Source organism: Danio rerio, chromosome 19, assembly GCF_052040795.2.
Source record: "Danio rerio strain M-AB ecotype USA chromosome 19, GRCz13ab, whole genome shotgun sequence".
NCBI lineage: Eukaryota > Metazoa > Chordata > Actinopteri > Cypriniformes > Danionidae > Danio > Danio rerio.
This window is the reverse complement of record NC_141039.2, coordinates 45790456-45806185: the sequence shown is the minus strand read 5'-3', so window position 1 is coordinate 45806185 and position 15730 is coordinate 45790456. Positions and strand designations below refer to the sequence as shown.

The 15730-nt window shown below is 34.0% G+C and overlaps 1 protein-coding gene across 2 annotated transcripts; it reads right to left on the bottom strand.

Annotated features, from left to right (window-relative positions):
- Window positions 1-3004: 3004 nt before the first annotated feature.
- Window positions 3005-14674, bottom strand: laptm5 (lysosomal protein transmembrane 5). 2 transcript variants are annotated; one of them, XM_087293822.1, is made up of 7 exons: window positions 14528-14665; window positions 11817-11925; window positions 9222-10061; window positions 7847-8465; window positions 6831-6926; window positions 5975-6067; window positions 3005-3242 (listed from the first exon to the last, which is right to left on the bottom strand). In XM_087293822.1, exons 4-7 carry the CDS (start codon window positions 7967-7969, stop codon window positions 3168-3170), a joined length of 387 nt encoding a protein of 128 aa, XP_087149948.1. In that variant the 5' UTR covers window positions 7970-8465; window positions 9222-10061; window positions 11817-11925; window positions 14528-14665; the 3' UTR covers window positions 3005-3167. The 2 variants fall into 2 exon arrangements, with proteins under 2 accessions (XP_087149948.1, NP_001155999.1); NM_001162527.4 differs by having other exon boundaries at window positions 3007-3242; window positions 7847-7975; window positions 9985-10061; window positions 14528-14674.
- Window positions 14675-15730: the final 1056 nt, after the last annotated feature.

Below are 15730 nucleotides of genomic sequence, written 5' to 3'. Positions count from 1 at the left end.
TAAACTGACGTGGTATTTTTGACTAATGAGCTGTTTTTCAGCTTCATCTGTGTCAGTCTCTATCACTGACTGCTGTTTATCTGACGTAATGCATGATGAGAGGCAGAAACGCATGTGGGAATGGTGGGCGGAGAGAAGCAGCTTATTTGCATTTAAAGCAACAGGCTATGAAATTAGCCACACTGTACTCAGACACCAAAATGGGCAGATTCTGGAGGCTTTAATAAATAATCTGATGAGTATTTTAAGCTGAAACTTTACAGACACATTCTGGAATCACCAAAGGCTTTTCTTACATCTTGTAAAAGGGCTAAAATAGGTGCCATTTAACCAGGGCCGGAGCAAGCTGAACTGCCGCTCTAGGCAGAGGACGGTCACGCCGCCCTCAACCCCAATGTGAAAACGAAAGTGACCGGTTATGAAAATGAAGTGAGGTGTCGCTGACCTCTATTCTGCCACCCTATGCGCGGATATAACTGAGGACGCACGGCTGCTGAGGGAGGGAGGGAGGAGTCGCGGATGCCGCCCTCTCTACTCTGCCGCCCTATTCCTATAGACTGAGGACGCGCGGCTGCTGAGGGAGGGAGGGGGGAGTCGCGGATGCCGCCCTCTCTACTCTGCCGCCCTATTTCTATAGACTGAGGACACGCGGGCGCTGATGGAGGTGTCGCCTTTGCGCGAAGATATCTGAGGACGCGGGTGGTGAGGGAGGTGTCGCGGACACAACTGAGGATGCGGGTGGTAAGGGAGATGTTATCTGTACTGCCGCCCTGCATTTAACTAATTTTAAGTTAATCAGGTTCCAACTAAAAAGTTTAACTTGATATTTGATATTTGAAAAGTCCTTTTGATTCAAATAAAAATGCTATATATAAATTTTATATATAAATAAAATAATATTATTGAATATATATACATTTTTTTTTCAGTGGATTTAATTATTTAATTAAATTTAGTCATTAAAGTGAAAATGATATGATAGCGCAACAATAAGCTAGCTAATATATGTTAATTTGTTTTATTTGATTTGTTGGCTTGTTTTAATTACGTAGTTCATATGGTTGAGCAAGTGATGAATATCATTACCAGGCAATAACTGTTTATTAAAATAGGTATTAGTGATGCAAAAAACATTTTTTGATCTCCTGAAGAACCGTTCAGTAATTTCATTGTTTTTAAAAGGGATATTTAATGCTGTATCATGCATTTCCAAAAACAATTTGGACATAACATTCCATAATTGGAGTATTTTGTTTTGACTGATTTCCTGCAGAGGGCGGCACGGTGGCTCAGTGGTTAGCACTGTCGCCTCACAGCAAGAAGGTCACTGGTTTAAATCCCAGCTGGGTTAGTTGGCATTTCTGTGTGGAATTTGCCTGATGTTGGTCTGGGTTTCCTCCGTGTGCTCCGGTTTCCCCCACAGTCCAAAGACATGCGCTATAGGTGTATTGAATGAACTAAATTGAGTGTGTGTGTAAATGAGTGTATAGGTGAAAGGTATCCACTGTGTAAGACATATGCTAAAATAGTTGATGGTTCATTCCACTGTAGCGACCTATGATAAATAAGAGACTAAGTCGAAGGAAAATGAATAAATTAATGATTTCCTTAAAATCTTACTTCCAGATGGTAATGAGTTTCAAAAAAAAAAAAAATAGGTTACGTAACCAAGAGCGGAAATCATTTAAATGCATATCTAAAAAATCTAAAGAACTCTTTGTGCAGCTTAAAAGCACAAGTTCAGCAGATCACTAAAGATGCATGTTCTCTGAGTCAGAAGCCTGGACCTGTGATGCACTTTTCTGAAAGTGTGGTCACAATCCACTGTCACTGCAGCTCAAGCATTTCAAAGCTCAAGCAAGTCAAATGAGTTGAGAAAAACATACGGTTGAGTAACTCTTTAAAGCTGCTGGTGAAGTACTCAAGAACCCAGAAAGGAATTCCTAGTAGTCCGCTGTTTGAATATGTAAATGAGGTGTGTGTGTGTTTGTTTATACATTGCATAACACAGCAATTAAGGTTTCTGAACACACACTGTTCCTCTAGGCCTCCTGTTTCCATCCATCCACAACCTGCCGGGAAAAAAACCCTTCATACCTAAACTGTGCCAACGAAGAACATTAAAGGTATTTTTGAAGCACCACAGTGGAGTATACACTAAAGACTCCAAGGAAATAGTTTGAGCTTTTTAGTAGTTAGTATCTTAAAAATGATTTTACTGACCAAATCAAGTGCAAACTATGATGCAAAATATTTTAAATATCAATGAATACGCAGTGGCGCAGTAGGTAGTGCTGTCGCCTCACAGCAAGAAAGTCGCTGGTTCGAGCCTCGGCTGGGTCAGTTGGGGTTTATGTGTAGAGTTTGTATGTTCTCCCTGCGTTTGCGTGGGTTTTCTCTGGGTGCTCCGGTTTCCCCTACAGTCCAGAAACACGCAGTACAGGTGAATTGGGTAGGCTAAACTGTTCATAGTGTATGTATGTGCGTGAATGAGTGTGTATGGGTTTCCATGAGATGGGTTGCGGCTGGAAGGGCATCCGCTGCATAAAAACATGTGCTGGATGAGTTGGCGGTTAATTTCGCTGTGGCAACCCCAGATTAATACAGGGACTAAGGCGAAAAGAAAATGAATGAATAAATGACTTAATAAATATTAATATGCATTAAATATTATGACATTATACCAAAGAAATTAATATTTAGGATTAAATATTCGCTCCTTTTTCTTACACAGTTACTGGTGACGGTTGAGCAAACAATGAAAAATACATTTATTACAGTATTTCTTCATCTTTGTTAGAGTTAATTGTTGTTATTTAAGTTGTTAATACACTAATAAAAGTTAAAGCATGATTAATAAATGCTGTAGAAGATTTTCCATAGTTAGTTCATGTTATTACCTAATGGACCATTATTTTAAAGAGTTATCCAAATACTGTATGCAATTAATTCATTATGCATATTTGTCTTATGCGTAATAGAAGCATTAAATGATCAGAAACAATTCAGCTTTAATTTATTAATTTTATTTGTATTGAAGCAAAGATACAAGCACAGGCATGCAGGTTTAAATGCTGCGTTCGGTTGTTGCAATGCGTGTGAGTTATTTGAGCTAATTGTGTTTTAAACTTGTAAGGTGGGCGGAAAGGTTGCTGGAAATGCACATTTTAAGGCTCTTGATAAGTAGGAGGAGTGTCTTCTGCTTTCATCTTGAGAGCGTCGGCATAAGACGGCAGCTTCACCTTTTAGAAAAAACAACAAACACAAAACATGTGCATAACAGCAAACAAACAAACAAACAAACAAACAATTGTGTGAGTGAATAAATGAATGAACAAATGAATGAGCAAGTAATCGAATTAATATATGACTGAATAAATAAACAATTGAGCAAATAAACGAATTAATTAACAAAATAAATGAGTAAGTAAATGAATGAATAAATAAATAATAAACAAATAAATAAATAAATAAGTGAATGAATAAGTTAATTAAATAATAAATGATTGAATGAATTGATGAATTTAATGAATTAATAAATAAATAAACAAATGAGTGTGAATAAATAAAGAAATAATAAACAAATGAGTAAATAACAAACAAATAAATAAACGAGTGAATGAATGAATGAATGAATAAACAAATAAATAAGAGAGTGAATTAATTAATTAATGAGTGAATGAATTAATGAAAGAGTGATTTAATGAATTATTAAATGAAATAATGATATTATTAATAAACAAATGTGTAAATAAATACATGACAGAGTAAATGAATGAATAAACAAATAAATGAGTGAATGAATGAATGAATGAATGAATGAATGAATAAAAAAAATTTGTGACTGAGTAAATGAATGAATTAATAAATGAGTGAATGAATGAATTAATGAACGAGATTGAATGAATTAATTAATGAATTAATAAATAAACAAATGAGTGAATGAATGAATGAATGAATGAATAAACGAGTAAATAAATAATAAACAAATGAGTAAATAAATAAATAAGTGACTGAGAGAATGAAAAAATAAACAAATACATGAAAAAGTGAGTGATTGAATAAATAGATAAATAAATAAATAAATAAATAAATGAATAAAAAAATAATAAACAAATGAGTAAATAAATAAATAGTGACTGAATGAATGAATGAATGAATGAATGAATGAATGAATGAATGAACAAACACATACATTAATCAGTAAGTGAATTAATGAACGAATGAGCAAGTAATTGAATTATTAAATTAATTAATGAATACATAAACATGTGAGGGAATTAATTAATAAGTAATTAATAGAATGAGTTAATAAATAAATGTGTAAGTGACTGAATAAACAAATAAGTGAGTGAATGAATGAATGAATGAATACATGAGTAAGTGAATGAATGAATAAATAAATGAATAAGTGAGTGAGTGGTTGAATGAATATATTATGAAATAAGTAAATGAATGAATAAACAAATAAAAATAATTGAGTGATTGAATGAATTAAATTAATAAATGTGAGTAAGTGAATGAATTAATAAATCAACAAATAAATGGGTGAGTCAGTGAGTGAGTGAATGAATAAATCAATAAGTGAATGGGTGACTTAATTAAAAAATAAATGAATAAAATAAAGAAATGGGTGAGTGAAGGAATTATTAAATACATGAATGAATAAATAAATGGGTGAATGAGTTAATGCATTCATAAATAAATGATTAAATAAACAAAGGATGAGTAAATGAATGGATACACAAATGAATAAATAAATAGGTAAATAAGTGAATTAATTTAAAAATAAATAATTAAATAAGTAAATTGGTGATTAAATGAATGAATACATAAATAATTAAATAAATGGGTAAATTAATTCATAAATAAATGAATAAATAAATCAATGAGTGAGTGGATGAATGAATGAATACATATATGAATAAATAAATGGGTGAATGAGTGAATTAATTCATAAATAAATAAATAATTAAATAAGTAAATGGGTGAGTAAGTGAATTAAATAATACATAAATTAATAAATACGTGGGAGAAGGAGTGAAATAATTCATAGATAAATTAATAATTAAATAAATGGGTAAGTGAATGAATGAATACATGAATGAATAAATAAATGGATGAATGAGTGACTTAATTCATAAATAAATAAATGGGTGAGTGAATGAATACGTGAATGAATACATGAATGAATAAATAAATAGGTGAATGAGTGATTTAATTCATAAATAAATAAATAAACGGGTGAGTGAAAAAATATGTGAATGAATACATGAATGAATAAATCAATGGGTGAATGAGTGATTTAATTCATAAATAAATAAACGGGTGAGTGAAAAAATATGTGAATAAATACATGAATGAATAAATCAATGGGTGAATAAGTGAATTAATTCATAAATAAATGGTTGAGTGAATGAATGAATGAATGAATGGGTGAATGAGTGACTTAATTCATAAATAAATAAATAAATGGGTGAGTGAATAAATGAATACATGAACAAATAAACGAGTGAATGAGTAAATGAATGAATGAATTAATTAAAAAGTAAATGTGTGTATGAATGAATACATAAATGAGCGAATGAAGGATTTAATAAATTAATAAATAAATAAATGTGTGAGTGAATGATTGAATGAATAAGTGAGTAAATGAATGAATGAATAAATAAATTAATTAATTAATTAATCATATTACTGATACATCTTATTTTAAATGTATATTTCACTCACAGTAAATAAATATTTTACATAAATGCAAATTATATAAAACTAATAAAATCATTAATTTTAAACTGAGTCAGACACCAAAAATCGGATGAAAAACCAGTGTACCATAGTAAATTTGGCTTTGATTAGGGTATTGGAGACGTATAATTTATCAAAGAAACAAAATGACACATTATACAAGAGTATAAAAAGGCAGGCCTGTATCATGTGACAGTAAAGCAAACTCCAGTATAAATGCACTCACTGTCACAGTGTTTCCAGTGTCAACATTGACGGCAGTGGTCCGTTCTGCCTTCAGCATGTAGAAATACCTCATTGACACTTGAAGGGCATACACCTACACAAGAAACAATAAGAGCCCGTATGCATCAAATGATTATAAACAAAAATGTACACACAGCTGAGCAGAAAGCTTCCAGAGGGCAGTTTCATTTCCCTCTTGCTTTTACGTTGGAGGACAGGGCACGCGTTATGACTGCCTCTATACATATATATTGCTTTCATACCACAAATCCTCCTTATATTCCCCCTCGTACAGCTAAAAAAAGCGACAGACTGTACAATTCAGACCAGTAGACAAAATAACATGCTCTGTGAGGGAATGTGTGTGTGATTTGTGCATAAATTTTACAAGGAAACACATATTATATACTGTTAAATATAAGAGAATATTTTGTTTTAAGATGTTAAAATTGATCAAAAGTGACATTAGGAGATTTATAATGCTACAAAAGGAAAAAAAACATCACTTTACAATTATACTAAAGAACCAAACAGTTTTCAGTGGTTAATGAAAATGTTTTTGAAAAGAGAGAGAACAGAAAGATTAATTTTCATTCAATTCATATTTATTTGTATAAAATATTTCTAAATGATTAATAAATTATTTAGCTTTTCCCAATTATCCAATAAAGTAAAATAAAATAAATGTGTATAATTTTTCATATTATCTGTTTGAAATATTTTTAATTGGTTATTACACAATTTAGCTTGGGCAACGCAGTGGGTAGTGCTGTGTACATTGGATGCCCACTTGATTTATTGACAACAGCAACAAATAGATTTTTCCTGGTGTAAATATGATAATTAAAGATTTATACCTTGAGCAATACGTCCGTCATGAAGAGAACGCTGTACCACATGGTGAGCTGACCAATGAACTCCTCATCCAGCCTCGGCACTCCCATCTGAGACTTCTGTTAAACACAGACACATATACAATACACATTAACTGAATGTAATTAAGTTTAAATTACACAAAATTCAACAACATGCTGATTTGCAATTCATCATACTGCAGAGTCAGAAATTAATGAGGAATTTTTGAAAGTGCCCAAATCAGAGGCATTTTAATTAATCGCCACTGAAGATGAATCAATCAGAGGCATTTAAATTAATCGCCTCTAAAAATGAACCAATCAGAGGCATTTAAATCAATTGCCACTGAAAATGAACCAATCAGAGGCATTTAAACTAATCGTCACAGAAAATGAACCAATCAGAGGCATTTAAATTAATCGGCACTGAAAATGAACCAGAGGCAATCAGATTAGTCACCACTAAAAATTAACCAATCAGAGGCACTCAGATTAATCGCCACTGAAAATGAACCAATCAGAGGCACTCAGATTAATCGCCACTGAAAATGAACCAATCAGAGGCACACACGATTAATCACCATTAAAAATGAACCAATCAGAGGCACTCAGATTTGTCGCTATTGAAAAGGAACCAATCAGAGGCACTCAGATTACTTGCCACTGTAAATGAACCAATCAGAGGCATTTCAATTAATCGCCACTGAAAATTAACCAATCAGAGGCACTCAGATTAATCGCCACTGAAAATGAACCAATTAGAGGCACTCAGATTAATCACCATTAAAAATGAACCAATCAGAGACACTCAGATTAGTCGCCATTGAAAAGGAACCAATCAGAGGCATTCAGAGTAGCTGCCACTGAAAATGAACCAATTAGAGGCATTCATATTAGTAACCACTGAAAATAAACCAGTCAGAGCCACTCAGATTAGTCAGCACTGAAAATGAACCAATCAGAGGCCTTCAGATTAGTCCACTGAAGGAAGCCTTTAAAAGAAAGTGTGTATGTCTCACTGCAGCCTGCAGCAAGTCTCTATAGTTGGGGGTCCCTGGCAGACTCCAGACCCCATCAAAGACAGACAGAAAACTCATGCCCAGCTCCACAAACATCATCATCACGAACGGCAGCACAAACATCGGGCCCTGAAAGACACATCACAAAGAATTAATCACACATTGAATAATAAAATCATTTATGAATAATAATAATAATAGAAAAAGGTAAGAAAATGTTAGAGAAAACTGATTTATTGGTTGTTATAGAGTGATCAGCTCTGAAATGTGTCGTTTGGAGAGACTTCTTGCTTCCCGTGTTCCTCCGCCTTCATAAATATTGAGACAAGCTCTCCTTCTGGAAGCTGGGTAAATATTGGTGTCGGCTTCAGAGGTGCGCACTCGTACACACTGAAGCACTGCTTATGCACACACACACTGACACACGCATACACACAAAATAAAACTAAAAGAGAATCAGCTTATTCAGCAGAGTTACAAATTTAGTATGTATATTTGACTTCAGTCGCGCAGGTTTGTTATTGTTCTTGTAAACAGCCCAATGAGCAGTTATTTGCTGTATTGAATATGACGTGTGTTCAAACAACACAGCAAACCTCCTACAAAATGACAATAGCCCCTTTCACACAGTGATACCGGTAAATATCCGGAAAATTTCCGGAAAGACTTTACCGGTATATTGAAAAAAGCGCTGTTCACACAGACGAGGACGTTACGGAAATTTTCCGGAAAAGAGCATTCACACATCCATTCCAAAATACCGGTAAATTCTGACATCATTCACCACAAATGAGCTTTAAACGGCTGCGCTTGTATTTGTATACATTTGACAAAATTACAAACTCTGTGGATGATCAATATTGTGAACAACTTTCGCAGGATCACTTTCGCATGTCGAGATGTTCATAATATGTGCGTGTGCAGGCGCTCACAGGCTGTTTCACAGGACACGCAAAGCTTAAAGGTAAACAAACAACGGCTTATCATAAGCATCTCATCGATGATTATTTACACAGTTGGCATTAAGAAGAACATATAAACGTGATCTGACTAACTTCTAGCAGCTAAATGTGTCTGGAAAAATATTCAAAGGCTTTTATCCTCACAAACCGCGCGGACGTAAATGCATCTGACTGTTGTGATTGGCTAAAGCAGACGTCTCACGTCAGCACGTTCTAGACGTGCACGCGCTTATTACGGGAATCTTCCTTCTGCATTCACACGGCGCAGCATTCCGGCAAATTGCCGGTAATGTTACAACTTCTCTTTCCGGAAAATAGCCAGAAAGAATTTACCGGTATTTTCAAAAAGGACCTGTTCACACATACAACCTTTCCGGAAAATTGTGTGAAAGGGGCTATTGTCAAGTATGTACCAGGGTAAAGGAAATATGCTTGCTATGATGTATACATTCATTCATTTTCCTTTGGCTTGGTCTTTATTATAGAGGTCGCCACAGTGGAATGAACCACCAATTATTCTGGCATATGTTCTACACAGCGGATGCCCTTCCAGCTGGAACCCAATATGGGTAAACAACCATACACTCTCACATTCACGCACACACTCATACAATACGGACAATTTAGTTCATTCAATTCACCTATAGCCCATGTGTTTGGACTGTGGGGGAAACCGGAGCACCTGGAGGAAACCCACACCAACACGGGGAGAGCATGTAAACTCCGCAACTGACCGGAACTCAAACCAGCGACCTTCTTGCTGTGAGGTGACAGTGCTAACCACTGAGCCACCCACATAAAATAATTTTGAGCATTAGGGGTACTTTTAGACCACATTTATGTGCAATGTATATACTGTAAATTTTCTTTTTCTTAAACTCTACTATTTTTATATATATATTTTATATTGATGTTAAGTACCTTGGGTTTGAGAGTAACGTAATTTCGATTCTCTATATGTATTGTACATGTGGTTGAATTGACAATAAAGCTGACTTTGACTTATATTCACACGCTGTTGCCACACAACTGTGTTTTAACCCCTTATATAAACCCCTTATAACCCCTTTTATAAATGGGATCATGATAGGTCCCCTTTAATGTGTTTTATATTGTATGACTGTGTTCATACGCCACATTTGCATGTATTTATGTTTGAGTTGAAGTAAACGGTACCTTGCGCTTGGAGAAAAAAGCCAGAAAAGCAGCGATGGACATGGAAATCAGCATCAGAATATTAGTGCTGATGTCAACTGGAAAAAACAGAGATGAAAGACATCGACAATTTATGATAACTTCTCTATTTATTGATTGATATGTTGTTATCATACATGTGAAACAACAAATGTTACATAAAAACAAATGTGGGACACAATGAAATCAATTTCACGTGTCAAAAATACAACCCCAAATCAAAAGAAGTTGAGCCGGTGTGGAAATAAAAGAGAAAGTAGTCATTTTCTAAATTTACTTTGACTTGGATTTCATTGCCGACAACACAACAAACATTATTTAATGCGTTCCTCGTGATTCTTTGGAGGGTTTTTTCAGTAAACAAATAATCAGGTATTTTAATTTTGGTTCTTGCAACACGTTTCAAAAAAGTAGGAACATTAAAGCATTTACTACTTTGTATTGTTCCCAATCCTTTTCACAGCATTTAAAATACGTTTAGGGACTGAAGACACCAAGCGATGAAGTGTTTAAGGTGTCATTTTGTCCCATTCTTCCTGCAAATGAGTCTTAAGGTGGGCAACAGTACGAGGTTTTTGTGCTTCAAAATGTGCCACACGTTCTCTATTGGGGACAGGTTGGGACTGCAGGCAAGACAGTCAGGTACCTGTATCCTTATCCTCCACAGCCAGGACTTGTAATGTGTGCCGAATGTGGTTTTGCATTGTCTTGTTGAAATATGGGCATCCCTGGAAAAGAAGGCACTATATTGTGCTCCAAAATCGAAGTACTTTTTTTAGCATTAATGATGCCATTACAGAGGTGCACGTTTCCTTTGCACAATCCCATTCCATGACAGAGCCTGGCTTTTGGACATGTTGCTGCTAACACGTTTCCACTGTGTGATGGTCCATCCCAGATGCCTCCAAGCCCAGAGAAGTCAACAGCACTTTTGGACACTGTTAACATAGGGCTTCCTTTTGGCACAATATAGTTTTAACTGTCATTCGTGAATGTAACTACGTATTGGGGTACTTGACAAAGGTTTGCCAAAGTAGTCCTGAGCCCATGTGGTGATATCGCTTATAGATGAATGAGGATTCTTGATGCAGTGGGGATGGAGATCATGGGAGATCTTGCGCCCTTTTTTCTGTACACGCTGAAATTCCTTCAGATTCCTTGAATCTTTTAATGGTGTTATGCACTGCTGAACGTGAATTTTTTTTGAGGAACATTGTTTTTTAACATTTCAATAATTTTCTCTCGTATTTGTTTGCAAACTGGTGATGCTGGCCCATCTTTGCTCCTAAAGGACTAGACCTTTCTTTGCTATAATTACAATCACCTGTTTACATCACCTGTTTCAAATCACATCATCATTAAACCAAATTGCCTGATTAAACTGCTCCTGTGCCAACTGTTTCTGGAATATGTTTCAGGTCTAAATGACAGGAAATGATGTAAATATAGAAATTAAATCAAGCTGACCAGACAAAACACTGAATATTTTGTGTTCAGATTGTCTGCAATGAAATACAAGTCACAGTAAATTTAGAAATCTCTACTTTATTTTTTTATTTGCGTATACCATACTGTTCTAACTTTTTCAGATTTGGATATGATATGATGATATGTTCTGTCCCATATATATATATATATATATATATATATATATATATATATATATATATATATATATATATATATATATATATATATATATATATATATATATATATATATATACATATATATATGGGGGTAATAATTCAGGGGGTTTAATAATTCTGACTTCAAGTGTAAGTGATGGAATGAAGAGTGTGAACTGAACTCACAGATACGCTGACTTCTGGGAGCCTTGTATTCACTGTAGGGCACAGGAAAAGCCTCTTTCCCTTTGCAGACTGACAGGACCATGCCCACCAGCTTCAACGTGTTCACAATCTAGAGACACACAAAGATACACACACACACACACACACACAAAACAAAAAGACACACAAAAAACAGAAACAAATAGATGTACATAGACAAACAAACACACACACACCCCATACACACATACAGAGAGAGAGACACGGACACAGACAATAAACACGCACAGACACAGAAAGACACACATACACAAACAGATAGATGCACACAGACACAAACAGACACACACACAGAGTTACACACATACACAAATGAAGCAATATGCATAGGCACAGAGGCGCGTACACACACACACACACACACACACACACACACACACAGACAGAGAGAGAGACACACAGACACACAGAAATGAATGTGACAGCATTGATGAAGGTAAAGTGTGTGTGTGTGTGTGTGTGTGTGTGTGTGTGTGTGTGTGTGTGTGTGTGGACTCTGGCAGTGAGTGTGTTTGTTCTCTCTCTCCTCAGCCAACACTAACAGAACGAGTTACACAAGAAGAGCGATTCATTCAAAAAAAGTTGTAAAAGTGTAAATGACACAACAGACACACAACCTCAGCTACAAATCCCATGGAGGTTTCCTGTAAACGCAGTTATTCCTGAACTGATGATTATTATTATTGTGATTTTATTCAGTATGATGATGTTTAAATACTCATAAATGCTTATCTATTTCAGGAATGTTGAATACACACTCAAACTGCTTGCTAAATGAATGTTATTGTGTGATAAAGAGAGATGGTACTGTGCAACAATTACTTAATCTGTAATAGAATATATATATATATATATATATATTTAAAAATAAAAAATAAATAAATAGAATAAATAAATGAATAATTAATAAATAAAAAATAAAATAAATTTAAATAAAATAAAATATATAACAGGCTGTTAGCAAACGGACATGACATTGTTTTTATTCATTTATTTCAGAATTTGGATTATTGAGTAGAATTTTGTTATCTTTTTTGTAAAATAATGTTTTACAATTATATACATCTTTTTTTTTGGTGTGGGTGAAGCACATTTAGGTGATAAAACTAGTTAAAGTAGTGTCAAAACTAAATTAAATCTTACTCAAAAAACCTTTTTCAATGTTTTTTGTTCTGTTTTTAGCAACATTGGGGAATATTTGATGTTAATACAGTTAATTCTCAAATTATATATTCTCATAAATTTTATACAATGACATAGGTGATATTTCCCATGAATACTGAAAACAGCAGTATTAATGAGTGAAAATAAAAATACCCCACAGTTTTTGGGTGAGGATGAATTATAATTAGAAATTGAAAATAATTAGTATATTTTTATTAAACTTTAAAAGTAAACTTTAAGACATTTTAAGACAAATATGAGTGAAATTTTAAACCTAGGGTTAAATGCTAAGGACTGTTTTCAAATATCCTAGTTGGAAAAGGTTTTTACTTGCCCTATCACAAAAATTATTAGGTAACACTTTACAATAAGGTTCATTAGTTAATGCATTTACTAACATAAACTAATCATTAACAACACATGTACAGCATTTATTAATCATAATTGAACATTTACTAATGCATTATTAACATCCAAGTCCGTGCTTGTTAGCATTAGTTAATGCACCATGAGTTAACATGAACTAACAACGAACTACTGTATTTTCATTAACTAACATTAACTAGCATGAACAAATACAGTAGTAAATGTATTGTTCATTATTTATTAATGTTAGTAAATGCATTAGTTAACATTAACTAATGAACCTTATTGTAAAGTGTGACCAATTATTATAATTTAATACATTTAATAATAAAATAATAATAATTTAATAATAAAAAATATAGGTCAGGTCAGAATCTTCAGCAGTAAATAAACAGAGAACTTTGAAAAGAAATGTAAAGGAAAGTAATTTTAAATGCTATTTTTAAATTTAAAAAAGTGTTATTGTTACATTGTTACATAAACATGAACAAAGGAAAATTAAGATCTGTTAAAAAAAAAAAAAGATTTAAGCACAACACAACATTTCAGTAGATTTAGCTTCGGCCGAAAATTTAGCTTTTGAGATTTAAGAGATTTTGAGACCCTGCGGACACCCTTAAGTATAACTAGAAATTTGAAAATATTTAGACATTTTAATTCATAAAGAACATGATAGTAAAACAAGACCACTGCCAAATTTTAATATTTAACTTCCTAATAAAAAGTTGCTGATCAGGCACAACAAAATATTACCAACCCCATATGTTTGTTAACCCATTAACCCATTATTTAATTAGTTTCATAAAAAAACATTACTTCTAGAGCAAAATGTGAAATATTACACACATTTTAAAAACTTCATGAACCAGAATCTTTACTAAACTGTTTACTCAGTAAATAATAACTTCAAAATGGCAGCAGCTTCCTCTATCTGCACTTCTCCTTTAACTCTTTGCATTGAATAAACAACAAAGCAACAAAACCACTGTATACTGTTAAATTTAATCTACCTCATAGTTTATTACAATCTAAACCTCCCGCAAACAGCCACAATTAGACACACAGCATGAAAAATCAGTAGATTAATGTAATGTAACTATTTAAGAGCACATTATACAGTGTGTTGGATATGAAGTATTTACCAGATAATAAAAGGCGAATACGAGGGTCGCCGTGCTGACATGACAGCAGAGTGTACGTCCTCCAGACATCTTTTCTCTTCGTCTTTTTTCTTTCCACGATGAGACAAACAACCTGAAAGAGTCACATATAGAGTCAGAAAAAAACGCAGGCTGTTAACCATGCAAGTTCCTGTCTTGTGGACGCAGCTTCCTGTACGTTTCTGAGAAGCTGATGATTATGTGTTTATATCTTACAGGATCATTTTAGAGGTTTTCATCAGAGCTTCCTATTAAAAGTTAATTTCTGAGAAGAGATTATATTTTGATGTGTAATTAGTAACGTAATTTTAAAACAAGGCGATTAAACACAGATGACTGATATACAGCCGTAGGAAAATATATATAATTGAAAGGTCATGACTAAAAGATTTTTGTTGATTTAATTGATTCGATTAAGTTAACCTGGTTTCAAATTAATTAATTATTTGATTTATGTCATTTTTGCAAGTTCATTTGCAACCATTTTACAGTATATGAAAAAATTTAAGTCCAAATGTCCCCACAAGTATAGCAATACCAGTAAGTTTCAACCCAGGCTCATTCTGATTTACATACCCTTAAATACATTTCTGGAGAGAGTAAAATATGTCCCATAAAATACGTTTTTTTGCTGTATTTGTTTTGCACCAGAGGCCGCTGTCTATGCTTTTCAGATCTTAAATTTCTCTTGTGAGTGCCATTCGTGCCTGCTGTTCTTGTGTAAATCCACCAGAGGCTGCTGTTGAGTGACTGACTGACCGATCGACTGACTGATCGACTGACCGACCCTCCTCCTTCGCTAAACCCAACTGATAGTATTTTCAAAAGCACCGATTGACCAGCGCCACCGCCTTCCCTAAACCATGTTGTTTTTAAAAGCAATCCAGACATAGAAAAGCCCAGGCAGCCACCTGATTTTTACCACATTTTCGGATTTTTACCACATTCTCACCCTGTTATTTACTATTTTATTTAGTTTTTTGGCTTCTGTTTTTGTCTTACTTTCTGGAACCGTTCTTCACCGGATTCAAACCCCGTTGTCATGCAACTCCTCTCTCCATCTCAAGTCTGTTCGAGTACATGTCGAGCTATAAGACAAATTGATAACAGTGGAAAAGCCGTCCATATGGAGGTAAGCAGTCAGCTGGTAAGCAAGAAAATAAACGGCGTCATACAGCCCTGCAG